Source organism: Mustelus asterias, unplaced genomic scaffold (genome assembly GCF_964213995.1).
Source record: "Mustelus asterias unplaced genomic scaffold, sMusAst1.hap1.1 HAP1_SCAFFOLD_1936, whole genome shotgun sequence".
In the NCBI taxonomy this organism is placed as follows: Eukaryota; Metazoa; Chordata; class Chondrichthyes; order Carcharhiniformes; family Triakidae; genus Mustelus; species Mustelus asterias.
The window spans coordinates 35,755-53,595 of record NW_027591881.1 but is presented as its reverse complement, the minus strand read 5'-3'; the positions used below and the strand labels follow the sequence as shown (position 1 = coordinate 53,595).

The 17,841-nt window shown below is 60.8% G+C and overlaps 1 protein-coding gene across 1 annotated transcript in view; it reads left to right on the top strand.

Annotated features, from left to right (window-relative positions):
* Positions 1-17,841, top strand: part of supt16h (SPT16 homolog, facilitates chromatin remodeling subunit) — a gene marked incomplete at its 5' end in the record, with an annotated part of 69,324 nt that overhangs the window by 16,760 nt on the left and 34,723 nt on the right. Inside the window, 5 exon segments of the mRNA XM_078206981.1 lie at positions 6,122-6,212; positions 6,970-7,043; positions 13,964-14,076; positions 16,150-16,215; positions 17,660-17,755. Coding sequence (XP_078063107.1) covers positions 6,122-6,212; positions 6,970-7,043; positions 13,964-14,076; positions 16,150-16,215; positions 17,660-17,755 — 440 coding nt within the window.

Genomic DNA, 17,841 nt, shown 5'->3' with positions numbered 1-17,841 from the left:
AGGTGGGACTGCGGGTGGTGTGGTAGACAGGGGTAGGTGGGACTGCGGGTGGTGTGGTAGACAGGGGTCGGTGGGACTGCGGGTGGTGTGGTAGACAGGGGTCGGTGGGACTGCGGGTGGTGTGGTAGACAGGGGTGGGTGGGACTGCGGGTGGTGTGGTAGACAGGGGTAGGTGGGACTGCGGGTGGTGTGGTAGACAGGGGTAGGTGGGACTGCGGGTGGTCTGGTAGACAGGGGTGGGTGGGACTGCGGGTGGTGTGGTAGACGGGTCGGTGGGACTGCGGGTGGTCTGGTAGACAGGGGTAGGTGGGACTGCGGGTGGTCTGGTAGACAGGGGTCGGTGGGACTGCGGGTGGTCTGGTAGACAGGGGTGGGTGGGACTGCGGGTGGTCTGGTAGACAGGGGTCGGTGGGACTGCGGGTGGTGTGGTAGACAGGGGTCGGTGGGACTGCGGGTGGTGTGGTAGACAGGGGTGGGTGGGACTGTGGGTGGTCTGGTAGACAGGGGTCGGTGGGACTGCGGGTGGTCTGGTAGACAGGGGTCGGTGGGACTGCGGGTGGTGTGGTAGACAGGGGTAGGTGGGACTGCGGGTGGTCTGGTAGACAGGGGTGGGTGGGACTGCGGGTGGTCTGGTAGACAGGGGTAGGTGGGACTGCGGGTGGTCTGGTAGACAGGGGTGGGTGGGACTGCGGGTGGTCTGGTAGACAGGGGTCGGTGGGACTGCGGGTGGTCTGGTAGACAGGGGTAGGTGGGACTGCGGGTGGTCTGGTAGACGGGGGTCGGTGGGACTGCGGGTGGTGTGGTAGACAGGGGTGGGTGGGACTGCGGGTGGTGTGGTAGACAGGGGTCGGTGGGACTGCGGGTGGTCTGGTAGACGGCCACACCGGCTGTGAAAGGTCAGTCAGCCATCCCAGTCCTTCTGGAGTCTCAACTGCTCAGTTAAGTCTCCCTCTTAACCTTCAACCTTTAGGTGTCCAGATCACCAACAACCTGTCCTGGTCCCCCCCATGCCGACACTATCGTTAAGAAAGCCCCACCAACGCCTCTACTTTCTCAGGAGACTAAGGAAATTTGGCATGTCAGCTACGACTCTCACCAACTTTTACAGATGCCCCAGAGAAAGCATTCTTTCTGGTTGTATCACAGCTTGGTCTGGGGCTCCTGCACTGCCCATGACCGCAAGGAACTACAAAAGGGTCGTGAATGTAGCCCAATCCATCACGCAAACCCAGCCTCCCATCCATTGACTCTGTCTACACTTCCCGCTGCCTCGGGGAAAAGCAGCCGGCATAATTAAGGACCCCCCCCACACACCCCGGACATTCTCTCTTCCACCTTCTTCCGTCGGGGAAAAAGATACAAAAGTCTGAGGTCACGTACCGACCGACTCAAGAACAGCTTCTTCCCTGCTGCTGTCAGACTTTTGAATGGACTTAACTTGCATTAAGTTGATTTTTCTCTTCACCCTAGCTATGACTGTATGGTGGCACAGTGGGTTAGCGCTGCTGCCTCACAGCGCCTGGGACCCGGGTTCGATTCCCGGCCTGGGTCACTGTCTGTGTGGAGTCTGCACGTTCTCCCCGTGTCTGCGTGGGTTTCCTCCGGGTGCTCCGGTTTCCTCCCACTCTCCAAAGATGTGTAGGTTAGGTGGATTGGCCATGCTAAATTGCCCCTTAGTGTCCAAAGATGTGCAGGTTAGGTGGATTGGCCATGCTAAATTGTCCCTTAGTATCCAAAGATGTGCAGGTTGAGTGGATTGGCCATGCTAAATTGCCCCTTAGTGTCCAAAGATATGCAGGTGAGGGGGATTGGCCGTGCTAAATTGCCCTGTAGTGTCCAAAGATGTGTAGGTTAGGGGGATTGACCATGCTAAATTGTCCCTTAGTGTCCAAAGATGTGTAGGTTAGGTGGATTGGCCATGCTAAATTGCCCCTTACTGTCCAAAGATGTGCAGGTTAGGGGGATTGGCCATGCTAAATTGTCCCTTAGTGTCCAAAGATGTGTAGGTTAGGGGGATTGGCCATGCTAAATTGTCCCTTAGTGTCCAAAGATGTGTAGGTTAGGGGGATTGGCCATGCTAAATTGCCCTGTAGTGTCCAAAGATGTGTGGGTTAGTTGGATTGGCCATGCTAAATTGTCCCTTAGTGTCCAAAGATGTGTAGGTTAGGTGGATTGGCCATGCTAAATTGTCCCTTAGTGTCCAAAGATGTGTAGGTTAGGGTGGATTGGCCATGCTAAATTGCCCTGTAGTGTCCAAAGATGTGTGGGTTAGTTGGATTGGCCATGCTAAATTGCCCCTTAGTGTCCAAAGATGTGCAGGTTAGGTGGATTGGCTATGCTAAATTGTCCCTTAGTGTCCAAAGATGTGTAGGTTAGGGTGGATTGGCCATGCTAAATTGTCCCTTACTGTCCAAAGATGTGTAGGTGAGGGGGATTGGCCATGCTAAATTGCCCCTTAGTGTCCAAAGATGTGTAGGTTAGGGGGATTGACCATGCTAAATTGCCCCTTAGTGTCCAAAGATGTGTAGGTGAGGGGGATTGGCCATGCTAAATTGCCCCTTAGTGTCCAAAGATGTGTAGGTGAGGGGGATTGGCCATGCTAAATTGCCCCTTAGTGTCCAAAGATGTGTAGGTGAGGGGGATTGGCCATGCTAAATTGTCCCTTAGTGTCCAAAGATGTGTAGGTTAGGGGGATTGGCCATGCTAAATTGTCCCTTAGTGTCCAAAGATGTGTAGGTTAGGGGGATTGGCCATGCTAAATTGCCCTGTAGTGTCCAAAGATGTGTGGGTTAGTTGGATTGGCCATGCTAAATTGTCCCTTAGTGTCCAAAGATGTGTAGGTTAGGTGGATTGGCCATGCTAAATTGTCCCTTAGTGTCCAAAGATGTGTAGGTTAGGGTGGATTGGCCATGCTAAATTGCCCTGTAGTGTCCAAAGATGTGTGGGTTAGTTGGATTGGCCATGCTAAATTGCCCCTTAGTGTCCAAAGATGTGCAGGTTAGGTGGATTGGCTATGCTAAATTGTCCCTTAGTGTCCAAAGATGTGTAGGTTAGGGTGGATTGGCCATGCTAAATTGTCCCTTACTGTCCAAAGATGTGTAGGTGAGGGGGATTGGCCATGCTAAATTGCCCCTTAGTGTCCAAAGATGTGTAGGTTAGGGGGATTGACCATGCTAAATTGCCCCTTAGTGTCCAAAGATGTGTAGGTGAGGGGGATTGGCCATGCTAAATTGCCCCTTAGTGTCCAAAGATGTGTAGGTGAGGGGGATTGGCCATGCTAAATTGCCCCTTAGTGTCCAAAGATGTGTAGGTGAGGGGGATTGGCCATGCTAAATTGCCCCTTAGTGTCCAAAGATGTGTAGGTTAGGGGGATTGGCCATGCTAAATTGCCCTGTAGTGTCGGGGGACTAGCTAGGGTAAATGCAAGGGATTGTGGGAATAGCGCCTGGGTGGGATTGTGGTCGGTGCAGACTTGATGGGCCGAATGGCCTCCTTCTGCACTGTCAGATTCTATGACTACATTCTGCACCCTCTCCTTTCCTTCTCTATGAACGGTATGCTTTGTCAGTACAGCGCACAAGAAACAATAGTTTTCACTGTTAATACTTGCGACAGTAATGAATCCAAGTCTCTGCTCTACGCTGACCGACCCCCAGCTATTCCCGATCTCTCCAACCATGGTGCCCACTCGCCTGGAAACTGCTTCTGAGTCCATCTCTGGGGACCTCGACAACCTCCCAGCGCCCCCCCCCTCTCAGGCAATGACCATCGCCAATAAGAGTCTAACCGCCACCCCTTGACGTTCAATGGTGTGACCATCGCTGAATCCCCGAGTGTCCCCAATCCTTGGGGTTACCATGGACCAGAAACTCAACTGGACTTGCCAAGTGAACACAGCAGCTACGAGAGCAGGTCAGAGGCTGGGAATCCTGCGGAGAGTCACTCACCTCCTGACTCCCCAAAGCCTGTCCACCATCTACAAGGACACAAGTCAGGAGTGTGATGGAATATTCTCCACTCGCCTGGATGGGGGCGGCTCCCAACAACACTCGAGAAGCTTCACACCATCCAGGACAAGGAAGCCCCCGCTCGACTGGCCTCTTCCTGTTCCTGTGTAACAGGCTCGTGGGGCTGAATGGCCTCCTCCTGTACCTGTGTACAGCCTCGGGGAGAGGGGCTGAATGGCCTCCTCCTGTTCCTGTGTAACAGGCTCGTGGGGCTGAAAGGCCTCCTCCTGTCCCTGTGTACAGCCTCGGGAGAGGGGCTGAATGGCCTCCTCTTGTCCCTGTGTTACAGGCTGGAGGAGAGGGGCTGAATGGCCTCTTCCTGTTCCTGTTTAACAGGCTCGAGGTGAGGGCCTGAATGGCCTCCTCCTGTTCCTGTGTAACAGGCTCGGGGAGAGGGGCTGAATGGGCTCCTCCTGTCCCTGTGGAACAGGCTCGGGGAGAGGGGCTGAATGGGCTCCTCCTGTCCCTGTGGAACAGGCTCGAGGAGAGGGGCTGAATGGCCTCCTCCTGTTCCTGTGTAACAGGCTCGGGGAGAGGGGCTGAATGGGCTCCTCCTGTACCTGTGTAACAGGCTCGTGAGAGAGAGAGAGAGAGGGGCTGAATGGTCTCCTCCTGTTCCTGTGTAACAGGCTGGAGAGAGAGGGGCTGAATGGCCTCCTCCTGTCCCTGTGTAACAGGCTCGGGGAGAGGGGCTGAATGGCCTCCTGTTCCTGTGTAACAGGCTGGAGAGAGAGAGGGGCTGAATGGGCTCCTCCTGTACCTGGGGAACAGGCTCAGGGAGAGGGGCTGAATGGGCTCCTCCTGTACCTGTGGAACAGGCTCAGGGAGAGGGGCTGAATGGCCTCCTCCTGTCCCTGTGGAACAGGCTCGAGGAGAGGGGCTGAATGGCCTCCTCCTGTCCCTGTGGAACAGGCTCGAGGAGAGGGGCTGAATGGCCTCCTCCTGTCCCTGTGTGACAGGCTCGGGGAGAGGGGCTGAATGGCCTCCTCCTGTCCCTGTGTAACAGGCTCGAGGAGAGGGGCTGAATGGCCTTCTCCTGTCCCTGTGGAACAGGCTCGAGGAGAGGGGCTGAATGGCCTCCTCCTGTCCCTGAGGAACAGGCTCGAGGAGAGGGGCTGAATGGCCTCCTCCTGTCCCTGAGGAACAGGCTGGAGAGAGAGGGGCTGAATGGCCTCCTCCTGTTCCTGTGGAACAGGCTCGAGGAGAGAGAGGGGCTGAATGGCCTCCTCCTGTTCCTGTGGAACAGGCTCGAGGAGAGGGGCTGAATGGCCTGTTCCTGTGGAACAGGCTCGAGGAGAGGGGCTGAATGGCCTCCTCCTGTCCCTGTGTAACAGGCTCGGGGAGAGGGGCTGAATGGCCTCCTCCTGTTCCTGTGTAACAGGCTCGAGGAGAGGGGCTGAATGGCCTCCTGTCCCTGTGTTACAGGCTCGGGGAGAGGGGCTGAATGGGCTCCTCCTGTCCCTGTGTAACAGGCTCGAGGAGAGGGGCTGAATGGCCTCCTCCTGTTCCTGTGTAACAGGCTCGAGGAGAGGGGCTGAATGGCCTCCTGTTCCTGTGGAACAGGCTCGGGGAGAGGGGCTGAATGGCCTCCTGTCCCTGTGTTACAGGCTCGGGGAGAGGGGCTGAATGGGCTCCTCCTGTCCCTGTGTAACAGGCTCGAGGAGAGGGGCTGAATGGCCTCCTCCTGTTCCTGTGTAACAGGCTCGAGGAGAGGGGCTGAATGGCCTCCTGTTCCTGTGGAACAGGCTCGGGGAGAGGGGCTGATCATCCTGACGTATTCTTGAACTACATTTCTTGACCTTCCGTTCCTCAATTTCACGGGCAGTTTAGTTGGTGGGTGGTTTGATTTGTAATCTCTCTCTCTCTCTGCCTCTCTCTCTCTCTCTGCATCTCTCTCTCTCCGTTTCTCTCTCTATCTCTCTGTGTCTCTCTCTCTCTCTCTCTCTGCCTCTCTCTCTCTCTCTCTCTCTCCCTCTCTCTGCCTCTCTGTCTCTCTCTCTGCCTCTCTCTCTCTCCCTCTCTCTGCCTCTCTCTCTCTCCCTCTCTCTGCCTCTCTGTCTCTCTCTCTGCCTCTCTCCCTCTCTCTCTCTGCCTCTCTCTCTCCGCCAATGCAGGTGCCAAGATCTCAGATGTTTACCAGAATGTGATGGCTTTCGTGAAGCAGGAGAAACCTGAGCTGATGGGGAAAATCACCAAGAACCTGGGGTGAGAAATCTGTCGTGTTCCAGCACCTTCCACAGTGCGGCGCTCCCTCAGCACTGACCCTCCCACAGTGCGGCGCTCCCTCAGCACTGACCCTCCCACAGTGCGGCGCTCCCTCAGCACTGACCCTCCCACAGTGCGGCGCTCCCTCAGCACTGACCCTCCCACAGTGCGGCGCTCCCTCAGCACTGACCCTCCCACAGTGCGGCGCTCCCTCAGCACTGACCCTCCCACAGTGCGGCGCTCCCTCAGCACTGACCCTCCCACAGTGCGGCGCTCCCTCAGCACTGACCCTCCCACAGTGCGGCGCTCCCTCAGCACTGACCCTCCCACAGTGCGGCGCTCCCTCAGCACCGACCCTCCCACAGTGCAGCGCTCCCTGAGCACCGACCCTCCCACAGTGCGGCGCTCCCTGAGCACTGACCCTCCCACAGTGCGGCGCTCCCTGAGCACTGACCCTCCCACAGTGCGGCGCTCCCTGAGCACTGACCCTCCCACAGTGCGGCGCTCCCTGAGCACTGACCCTCCCACAGTGCGGCGCTCCCTGAGCACTGACCCTCCCACAGTGCGGCGCTCCCTGAGCACTGACCCTCCCACAGTGCGGCGCTCCCTGAGCACTGACCCTCCCACAGTGCGGCGCTCCCTGAGCACTGACCCTCCCACAGTGCGGCGCTCCCTCAGCACCGTGCGGCGTGGCCCAGGAGAACACGCTGTGTACCAGCCTGACTCTAATCGAAGGTGAATGTGTTTTCTGTTGAAGGTTTGCCATGGGAATCGAATTCCGAGAAGGATCGCTCGTAATCAATGCGAAGAATCAATATCGGCTGAAAAAAGGTGTGTGAACACAACCCGAGGGTGTAGGGGCTGGAGGAGGTTACAGAGATAGGGAGGGGGTGTAGGGGCTGGAGGAGGTTACAGAGATAGGGAGTGGGTGTAGGGAGCTGGAGGAGGTTACAGAGATAGGGAGGGGGTGTAGGGGCTGGAGGGGGTTTCAGAGATAGGGAGTGGGTGTAGGGAGCTGGAGGGGGTTACAGAGATAGGGAGGGGGGTGTAGGGGGCTGGAGGAGGTTACAGAGATAGGGAGTGGGTGTAGGGAGCTGGAGGAGGTTACAGAGATAGGGAGGGGTGTAGGGGGCTGGAGGAGGTTACAGAGATAGGGAGGGGATGTAGGGGCTGGAGGGGGTTACAGAGATAGGGAGGGGGTGTAGGGAGCTGGAGGAGGTTACAGAGATAGGGAGGGGGTGTAGGGACTGTAGGAGGTTCGAGGGGGCGAGGGGGTGTGTGTGTGGGGCGAGGGGGTGTGTGTGTGTGGGGGCGAGGGGGTGTGTGTGTGTGGGGGCGAGGGGGTGTGTGTGTGTGGGGGCGAGGGGGTGTGTGTGTGTGGGGGCGAGGGGGTGTGTGTGTGTGTGGGGGCGAGGGGGTGTGTGTGTGTGGGGGCGAGGGGGTGTGTGTGTGTGGGGGCGAGGGGGTGTGTGTGTGTGGGGGCGAGGGGGTGTGTGTGTGTGGGGGCGAGGGGGTGTGCGTGTGTGGGGGCGAGGGGGTGTGCGTGTGTGGGGCCGGGGGTGTGTGTGTGTGGGGGCGAGGGGGTGTGTGTGTGTGGGGCGAGGGGGTGTGTGTGTGTGGGGGCGGGGGGTGTGCGTGTGTGGGGGCGGGGGGTGTGCGTGTGTGGGGGCGGGGGGTGTGCGTGTGTGGGGGCGAGGGGGTGTGCGTGTGTGGGGGCGGGGGGTGTGTGTGTGTGGGGGCGAGGGGGTGTGTGTGTGTGGGGGCGGGGGGGTGTGTGTGTGTGGGGGCGAGGGGGTGTGTGTGTGTGGGGGCGAGGGTGTGTGTGTGTGGGGGCGATGGGGTGTGTGTGTGTGGGGGCGGGGGGGTGTGTGTGTGTGGGGGCGAGGGGGTGTGTGTGTGTGGGGGCGGGGGGGTGTGCGTGTGTGGGGGCGAGGGGGTGTGTGTGTGTGGGCGCGAGGGGGTGTGTGTGGGGGCGGGGGGGTGTGTGTGTGTGTGGGGCGAGGGGGTGTGTGTGTGGGGCGAGGGGGTGTGTGTGTGTGGGGCGAGGGGGTGTGTGTGTGTGGGGCGAGGGGGTGTGCGTGTGTGGGGGCGGGGGGGTGTGCGTGTGTGGGGCGAGGGGGTGTGCGTGTGTGGGGGCGAGGGGTTGTGCGTGTGTGGGGGCGAGGGGTTGTGTGTGTGGGGGCGAGGGGGTGTGTGTGTGTGGGGCGAGGGGGTGTGTGTGTGTGGGGCGAGGGGGTGTGTGTGTGTGGGGCGAGGGGGTGTGTGTGTGTGGGGCGAGGGGGTGTGTGTGTGTGGGGCGAGGGGGTGTGTGTGTGTGGGGCGAGGGGGTGTGTGTGTGTGGGGCGAGGGGGTGTGTGTGTGTGGGGCGAGGGGGTGTGTGTGTGTGGGGCGAGGGGGTGTGTGTGTGTGGGGCGAGGGGGTGTGTGTGTGTGGGGGCGAGGGGGTGTGTGTGTGGGGGCGAGGGGGTGTGTGTGGGGCGAGGGGGTGTGTGTGTGTGGGGCGAGGGGGTGTGTGTGTGTGGGGCGAGGGGGTGTGTGTGTGTGGGGGCGAGGGGGTGTGTGTGTGGGGCGAGGGGGTGTGTGTGTGGGGGGGCGGGGGGGTGTGTGTGTGTGGGGGCGAGGGGCTGTGTGTGTGGGGGCGGGGGGTGTGCGTGTGTGGGGGCGAGGGGGTGTGCGTGTGTGGGGGCGAGGGGGTGTGCGTGTGTGGGGGCGAGGGGGTGTGTGGGGCGAGGGGGTGTGTGTGTGTGGGGCGAGGGGGTGTGTGTGTGTGGGGCGAGGGGGTGTGTGTGTGTGGGGGCGAGGGGGTGTGTGTGTGTGGGGCGAGGGGGTGTGTGTGGGGGCGAGGGGGTGTGTGTGTGTGTGGGCGAGGGGGTGTGTGTGTGTGTGGGCGAGGGGGGTGTGTGTGTGTGGGCGAGGGGGTGTGTGTGTGTGGGCGAGGGGGTGTGTGTGTGTGTGGGCGAGGGGGTGTGTGTGTGTGGGGCGAGGGGGTGTGTGTGTGTGGGGCGGGGGGTGTGTGTGTGGGGGCGAGGGGGTGTGTGTGTGTGGGGGCGAGGGGGTGTGTGTGTGTGGGGCGGGGGGTGTGTGTGTGGGGGCGAGGGGGTGTGTGTGTGGGGGCGAGGGGGTGTGTGTGTGGGGGCGAGGGGGTGTGTGTGTGGGGGCGAGGGGGTGTGTGTGTGTGGGGCGAGGGTGTGTGTGTGTGTGGGGCGAGGGGGTGTGTGTGTGTGGGGGCGAGGGGGTGTGTGTGTGTGTGGGGCGAGGGGGTGTGTGTGTGTGGGGGCGGGGGGTGTGCGTGTGTGGGGGCGGGGGGTGTGCGTGTGTGGGGGCGGGGGGTGTGCGTGTGTGGGGGCGAGGGGGTGTGCGTGTGTGGGGCGAGGGGGTGTGCGTGTGTGGGGGCGAGGGGGTGTGCGTGTGTGGGGCGAGGGGGTGTGTGTGTGGGGCGAGGGGGTGTGTGTGTGTGGGGGCGAGGGGGTGTGTGTGTGGGGGCGGGGGGTGTGCGTGTGTGGGGCGAGGGGGGGTGTGTGTGTGGGGCGAGGGGGGGTGTGTGTGTGGGGGCGAGGGGGTGTGTGTGTGTGGGGCGAGGGGGTGTGTGTGGGGTGAGGGGGTGTGTGTGGGGCGAGGGGGTGTGTGTGGGGCGAGGGGGTGTGTGTGGGGCGAGGGGGTGTGTGTGGGGCGAGGGGGTGTGTGTGGGGCGAGGGGGTGTGTGTGTGTGTGGCGAGGGTGTGTGTGTGTGGGGCGAGGGTGTGTGTGTGTGTGGGGGCGGGGGGTGTGCGTCTGTGGGGACGAGGGGGTGTGCGTGTGTGGGGGCGAGGGGGTGTGCGTGTGTGGGGGCGAGGGGGTATGCGTGTGTGGGGGCGAGGGGGTATGTGTGTGTGGGGGCGAGGGGGTGTGTGTGTGGGGGCGGGGGGGTGTGTGTGTGTGGGGGCGGGGGGGTGTGTGTGTGGGGGCGGGGGGTGTGTGTGTGTGGGGGCGAGGGGGTGCGTGTGTGTGGGGCGAGGGGGTGCGTGTGTGTGGGGCGAGGGGGGGTGTGTGTGGGGGCGAGGGGGTGTGTGTGTGTGGGGCGAGGGGGTGTGTGTGTGTGGGGCGAGGGGGTGTGTGTGTGTGGGGCGAGGGGGTGTGTGTGTGTGGGGCGAGGGGGTGTGTGTGTGTGGGGCGAGGGGGTGTGTGTGTGTGGGGCGAGGGGGTGTGTGTGTGTGGGGCGAGGGGGTGTGTGTGTGTGGGGCGAGGGGGTGTGTGTGTGTGGGGCGAGGGGGTGTGTGTGTGTGGGGCGAGGGGGTGTGTGTGTGTGGGGGCGAGGGGGTGTGTGTGTGGGGGCGAGGGGGTGTGTGTGGGGCGAGGGGGTGTGTGTGTGTGGGGCGAGGGGGTGTGTGTGTGTGGGGCGAGGGGGTGTGTGTGTGTGGGGGCGAGGGGGTGTGTGTGTGGGGCGAGGGGGTGTGTGTGTGGGGGGGCGGGGGGGTGTGTGTGTGTGGGGGCGAGGGGCTGTGTGTGTGGGGGCGGGGGGTGTGCGTGTGTGGGGGCGAGGGGGTGTGCGTGTGTGGGGGCGAGGGGGTGTGCGTGTGTGGGGGCGAGGGGGTGTGTGGGGCGAGGGGGTGTGTGTGTGTGGGGCGAGGGGGTGTGTGTGTGTGGGGCGAGGGGGTGTGTGTGTGTGGGGGCGAGGGGGTGTGTGTGTGTGGGGCGAGGGGGTGTGTGTGGGGGCGAGGGGGTGTGTGTGTGTGTGGGCGAGGGGGTGTGTGTGTGTGTGGGCGAGGGGGGTGTGTGTGTGTGGGCGAGGGGGTGTGTGTGTGTGGGCGAGGGGGTGTGTGTGTGTGTGGGCGAGGGGGTGTGTGTGTGTGGGCGAGGGGGTGTGTGTGTGTGGGGCGAGGGGGTGTGTGTGTGTGGGGCGGGGGGTGTGTGTGTGGGGGCGAGGGGGTGTGTGTGTGTGGGGGCGAGGGGGTGTGTGTGTGTGGGGCGGGGGGTGTGTGTGTGGGGGCGAGGGGGTGTGTGTGTGTGGGGCGAGGGGGTGTGTGTGTGGGGGCGAGGGGGTGTGTGTGTGGGGGCGAGGGGGTGTGTGTGTGTGGGGCGAGGGTGTGTGTGTGTGTGGGGCGAGGGGGTGTGTGTGTGTGGGGGCGAGGGGGTGTGTGTGTGTGTGGGGCGAGGGGGTGTGTGTGTGTGGGGGCGGGGGGTGTGCGTGTGTGGGGGCGGGGGGTGTGCGTGTGTGGGGGCGGGGGGTGTGCGTGTGTGGGGGCGAGGGGGTGTGCGTGTGTGGGGCGAGGGGGTGTGTGTGTGTGGGGCGAGGGGGTGTGTGTGTGTGGGGCGAGGGGGTGTGTGTGTGGGGCGAGGGGGTGTGTGTGTGTGGGGGCGAGGGGGTGTGTGTGTGGGGGCGGGGGGTGTGTGTGTGTGGGGGCGAGGGGGTGCGTGTGTGTGGGGCGAGGGGGTGTGTGTGTGTGGGGCGAGGGGGGGTGTGTGTGGGGGCGAGGGGGTGTGTGTGTGTGGGGCGAGGGGGTGTGTGTGTGTGGGGCGAGGGGGTGTGTGTGTGTGGGGCGAGGGGGTGTGTGTGTGTGTGGGCGAGGGGGTGTGTGTGTGTGGGGCGAGGGGGTGTGTGTGTGTGGGGGCGAGGGGGTGTGTGTGGGGCGAGGGGGTGTGTGTGGGGCGAGGGGGTGTGTGTGGGGCGAGGGGGTGGGGGGTGTGTGTGGGGCGAGGGGGTGTGTGTGGGGCGAGGGGGTGTGTGTGTGGGGCGAGGGGGTGTGTGTGTGGGGCGAGGGGGTGTGTGTGTGGGGCGAGGGGGTGTGTGTGTGGGGCGAGGGGGTGTGTGTGTGGGGCGAGGGGGTGTGTGTGTGGGGCGAGGGGGTGTGTGTGTGGGGCGAGGGGGTGTGTGTGGGGGCGGGTCGTGTGTGTGGGGGCGGGGGGGGGAGTGTGTGGGGCGAGGGGGTGCGTGTGTGGGGCGAGGGGGTGCGTGTGTGGGGCGAGGGGGTGCGTGTGTGGGGCGAGGGGGTGCGTGTGTGGGGCGAGGGGGTGTGTGTGGGGCGAGGGGGTGTGTGTGGGGCGAGGGGGTGTGTGTGGGGGCGGGTCGTGTGTGTGTGTCGAGGGGGTGTGTGTGGGGCGAGGGGGTGCGTGTGTGTGTCGAGGGGGTGTGTGTGGGGCGAGGGGGTGCGTGTGGGGGCGGGTTGTGTGTGTGTCAAGGGGGTGTGTGTGGGGCGAGGGGGTGCGTGTGTGTGTCGAGGGGGTGTGTGTGGGGCGAGGGGGTGCGTGTGGGGGCGGGTCGTGTGTGTGGGGCGAGGGGGTGTGTGTGGGGCGAGGGGGTGTGTGTGGGGCGAGGGGGTGTGTGTGGGGGCGGGTCGTGTGTGTGTGTCGAGGGTGCGTGTGTGGGGCGAGGGGGTGCGTGTGTGTGTCGAGGGGGTGTGTGTGGGGCGAGGGGGTGTGTGGGGGCGGGTCGTGTGTGTGGGGGCGGTGGGGTGCGTGTGTGTGTCGAGGGGGTGTGTGTGGGGTGAGGGGGTGTGTGTGGGGCGAGGGGGTCTGTGTGGGGGCGAGGGGGTGCGTGTGTGTGTCGAGGGGGTGTGTGTGGGGGCGGGGGGGTGCGTGTGTGTGTCGAGGGGGTGTGTGTGGGGGCGGGGTGCGTGTGTGTGTCGAGGGGGTGTGTGTGGGGGCGGGTCGTGTGTGTGGGGGCGGGGGGGTGCGTGTGTGTGTCGAGGGGGTGTGTGTGGGGGCGGGGTGCGTGTGTGTGTCGAGGGGGTGTGTGGGGGGGTGGGTCGTGTGTGTGGGGGCGGGGGGTGTGTGTGGGGGCGGGTTGTGTGTGTGGGGGCGGGTTGTGTGTGTGGGGGTGGGTTGTGTGTGTGGGGGCGGGTTGTGTGTGTGGGGGCGTCGAGGGGGTGTGTGTGGGGGCGGGTCGTGTGTGTGGGGGCGGGTGGGTGTGTGTGGGGCGAGGGGGTGTGTGTGGGGGCGGGTCGTGTGTGTGGGGGCGGGTCGTGTGTGTGGGGGCGGGTCGTGTGTGTGGGGGCGGGTCGTGTGTGTGGGGGCGGGTCGTGTGTGTGGGGGCGGGTCGTGTGTGTGGGGGCGGGTCGTGTGTGTGGGGGCGGGGGGGTGTGTGTGGGGCGAGGGGGTGTGTGTGGGGGCGGGTCGTGTGTGTGGGGGCGGGTCGTGTGTGTGGGGGCGGGGGGGTGTGTGTGGGGCGAGGGTGTGTGTGGGGGCGGGTTGTGTGTGGGGCGAGGGGGTGTGTGTGGGGGCGGGTCGTGTGTGTGGGGGCGGGGGGGTGTGTGTGGGGGCGGGGGGGTGTGTGTGGGGGCAGGGGGGTGTGTGTGGGGGCGGGGGGTGTGTGTGTGTGTCGAGGGGGCGTGTGTGGGGCGAGGGGGTGCGTGTGTGTGTCGAGGGGGTGTGTGTGGGGGCGGGTCGTGTGTGTGGGGGCGGTGGGGTGCGTGTGTGTGTCGAGGGGGTGTGTGTGGGGCGAGGGGGTGCGTGTGTGTGTCGAGGGGGTGTGTGTGTGTCGAGGGGGTGTGTGTGTGTCGAGGGGTGTGTGTGGGGGCGGGGGGTGTGTGTGGGGGCGGGGGGGTGTGTGTGTGTCGAGGGGCTGTGTGTGGGGGCGGGGGGGTGTGTGTGTGTCGAGGGGCTGTGTGTGGGGGCGGGGGGTGTGTGTGGGGGCGGGGGGGTGCGTGTGTGTGTCGAGGGGCTGTGTGGGGATATTTAAGCGTGTTTACTGTGTGTGTACAGTGTACATGGGGCCGGTGATATTGTGTGACGTGTTGTGATCTCGCGGTTCTGTCACTCACTGCTGTCTCTGTCCAGGGATGATGTTCAGCATCAACCTGGGACTCTCCGCCATGGAAAACAAGGAGGGCAAGACACCCGAAGAGAAAACCTACGCCCTGTTCATCGGGGACACCGTGCAGATCAATGAGGTACCGTCCGCGGAGGAGGAGGCCCGCCCGGCCCTGAGCTCTCGTGTACACCTGACCCACCCCCCACTGCGACGTCGGAGCCCGTCCTGGGTATCGGCTCCTCCTGATCCCTCACTGCAGCAGCCTCTTTTCATGGACTCAGCTCCACTTACCCGCCCGCTCACCATAACCCTTAATTCCTTTACTGTTCAAAAATCGATCCATCCTTGCCTTAAAAACATTCAATGAGGGAGCCTCAACTGGGCAGGAATTCCACAGATTCACCACCCTTTGTGTGAAGAAGTTCCTCCTCAACTCAGTCCTAAATCTGCTCCCCCTTATTTTGAGGCCATGCCCCCTAGTTCTAGTTTCACCCGTCAGTGGAAACAACTTCCCTGCTTCTATCTTATCTATTCCCTTCATAATCTTCTATGTTTCTATAAGATCTCCCCTCATTCTTCTGAATTCCAATGAGTATAGCCCCAGTCTACTCACTCTCTCCTCATAAGCCAACCCTCTCAACTCCGGAATCAACCTAGTGAATCCCCTCTGCACCCCCTCCAGTGCCAGTATATCCTTTCTCAAGTAAAGAGACCAAAACTGTACACAGTAACTCCAGGTGTGGCCCCACCAGCACCTGATACAGCTGCAACATAACCTCGCTGTTTTTAAACTCCATCCCTCTCGCAATGAAGGACAAAATTCCATTTGCCGCCTTCATTCCCTGCTGCACCTGCAAACCACCTCCTTGAGATTCCTGCACAAGGACACCCAGAGGCTCACGTGGCGATGATCATAGATTTACAGCATGGAAACAGGCCCTTCAGCCCAACTTGTAAATGCTGCCCCTTTTTTTAACCCCTAAGCTAGTCCCAATTGCCCGCGTTTGGCCCATATCCCTCTATACCCATCTTACCCATGTAACTGTCTCAACGCTTTTTAAAAGACAAAATTGTACCCGCCTCTACTACTGCCTCTGGCAGCTCGTTCCAGACACTCACCATCCTGTGTAAAAAAAAATAGCCCCTCTGGACCCTTTTGTATCTCTCCCCTCTCACCTTAAACCGATGCCCTCTAGCTTTAGACTCCCCTACCTTTGGGAAAAGATATTGACTATCTAGCTGATCTGTGCCCCCTCATTATTTTATAGACCTCTATAAGATCACCCCTCAGCCTCCTACGCTCCAGAGAAAAAAGTCCCAGTCTATCCAGCCTCTCCTTATAACTCAATCCATCAAGTCCCAGTAGCATCCTAGTAAATCTTTTCTGCATCTTTCTAGTTTAATAATATCCTTTCTATAATAGGGTGACCAGAACTGTACACAGTATTCCAAGTGTGGCCTTACCAATGTCTTGTACAACTTCAACAAGACGTCCCAACTCCTGTATTCAATGTTCTGACTGATGAAACCAAGCGTGCCGAATGCCTTCTTCACCACTCTGTCCACCTGTGACTCCACTTTCAAGGAGCTATGAACATGTACCCCTAGATCTCTTTGTTCTGTAACTCTCCCCAACGCCCTACCATTAACTGAGTAAGTCCTGCCCTGGTTCAATCTACCAAAATGCATCACCTCGCATTTGTCTAAATTAAACTCCATCTGCCATTCGTCAGCCCACTGGCCCAATTGATCAAGATCCCGTTGCAATCGGAGATAACCTTCTTCACTGTTCACTATGCCACCAATCTTGGTGTCATCTGCAAACTTACTAACCATGCCTCCTATATTCTCATCCAAATCATTAATATAAATGACAAATAACAGTGGGCCCAGCACTGATCCCTGAGGCACACCGCTGGTCACAGGCCTCCAGTTTGAAAAACAACTCCCTACAACCACCCTCTGGCTTCTGTCAAGAAGCCAATTTTGTATCCATTTAGATACCTCCCCCTGGATCCCGTGAGATTTAACCACATGCAACAACCTACCGTGCGGTACCTTGTCAAAGGCCTTGCTAAAGTCCATGTAGACAACATCAACTGCACTGCCCTCATCTACCTTCTTGGTTACCCCTTCAAAAAACTCAATCAAATTTGAGAGACATGATTTTCCACTCTGAGTCACTGATTCTGACCTTTCCCCTTCCTCACAGGAAGGTCCAGCTTCGGTCATCACCACCGTGAAGAAGAAGATTAAGAATGTTGGCATATTTCTCAAGGTGAGAGAACTTTACTCTGTATCTAACCCCGTGCTGTACCTGTCCTGGGAGTGTTTGATGGGGACAGTGTAGAGGGGGCTTTACTCTGTATCTAACCCCGTGCTGTACCTGTCCTGGGAGTGTTTGATGGGGGACAGTGTAGAGGGAGCTTTACTCTGTATCTAACCCCGTGCTGTACCTGTCCTGGGAGTGTTTGATGGGGGACAGTGTAGAGGGAGCTTTACTCTGTATCTAACCCCGTGCTGTACCTGTCCTGGGAGTGTTTGATGGGGGCGACAGTGTAGAGGGAGCTTTACTCTGTATCTAACCCCGTGCTGTACCTGTCCTGGGAGTGTTTGATGGGGGACAGCGTAGAGGGAGCTTTACTCTGTATCTAACCCCGTGCTGTACCTGTCCTGGGAGTGTTTGATGGGGACAGTGTAGAGGGAGCTTTGCTCTGTATGTAACCCCGTGCTGTACCTGTCCTGGGAGTGTTTGATGGGGACAGTGTAGAGGGAGCTTTACTCTGTATCTAACCCCGTGCTGTACCTGTCCTGGGAGTGTTTGATGGGGGACAGTGTAGAGGGAGCTTTACTCTGTATCTAACCCCGTGCTGTACCTGTCCTGGGAGTGTTTGATGGGGACAGTGTAGAGGGAGCTTTACTCTGTATCTAACCCCGTGCTGTACCTGTCCTGGGAGTGTTTGATGGGGGGACAGTGTAGAGGGAGCTTTACTCTGTATCTAACCCCGTGCTGTACCTGTCCTGGGAGTGTTTGATGGGGACAGTGTAGAGGGAGCTTTACTCTGTATCTAACCCCGTGCTGTACCTGTCCTGGGAGTGTTTGTTGGGGGACAGTGTAGAGGGAGCTTTACTCTGTATCTAACCCCGTGCTGTACCTGTCCTGGGAGTGTTTGATGGGGGGACAGTGTAGAGGGAGCTTTACTCTGTATCTAACCCCGTGCTGTACCTGTCCTGGGAGTGTTTGATGGGGACAATGTAGAGGGAGCTTTACTCTGTATCTAATCCCGTGCTGTACCTGTCCTGGGAGTGTTTGATGGGGGACAGTGTAGAGGGAGCTTTACTCTGTATCTAACCCCGTGCTGTATCTGTCCTGGGAGTGTTTGATGGGGGACAGTGTAGAGGGAGTTTTACTCTGTATCTAACCCCGTGCTGTACCTGTCCTGGGAGTGTTTGATGGGGGACAGTGTAGAGGGAGCTTTACTCTGTATCTAACCCCGTGCTGTATCTGTCCTGGGAGTGTTTGATGGGGACAGTGTAGAGGGAGCTTTACTCTGTATCTAACCCCGTGCTGTACCTGTCCTGGGAGTGTTTGATGGGGGGACAGTGTAGAGGGAGCTTTAATCTGTATCTAACCCCGTGCTGTACCTGTCCTGGGAGTGTTTGATGGGGACAGTGTAGAGGGAGCTTTACTCTGTATCTAACCAAGTGCTTTTGTTGTTCAGAATGAAGATGAGGAGGAGGAGGACGAGGTGAAGGATGAGGCTGAAGATTTGCTCGGTCGAGGTGGGAAGGCCAGTCTGCTGACGGAGAGAACCCGGGTAAGTTAATGGTCGGGTGAGCCCTGCTCTGCCTGGGGCTGGCGGTGGGGGGGTGGTGAGGGTGGGGGGCGGTATGGGTGAGTTGG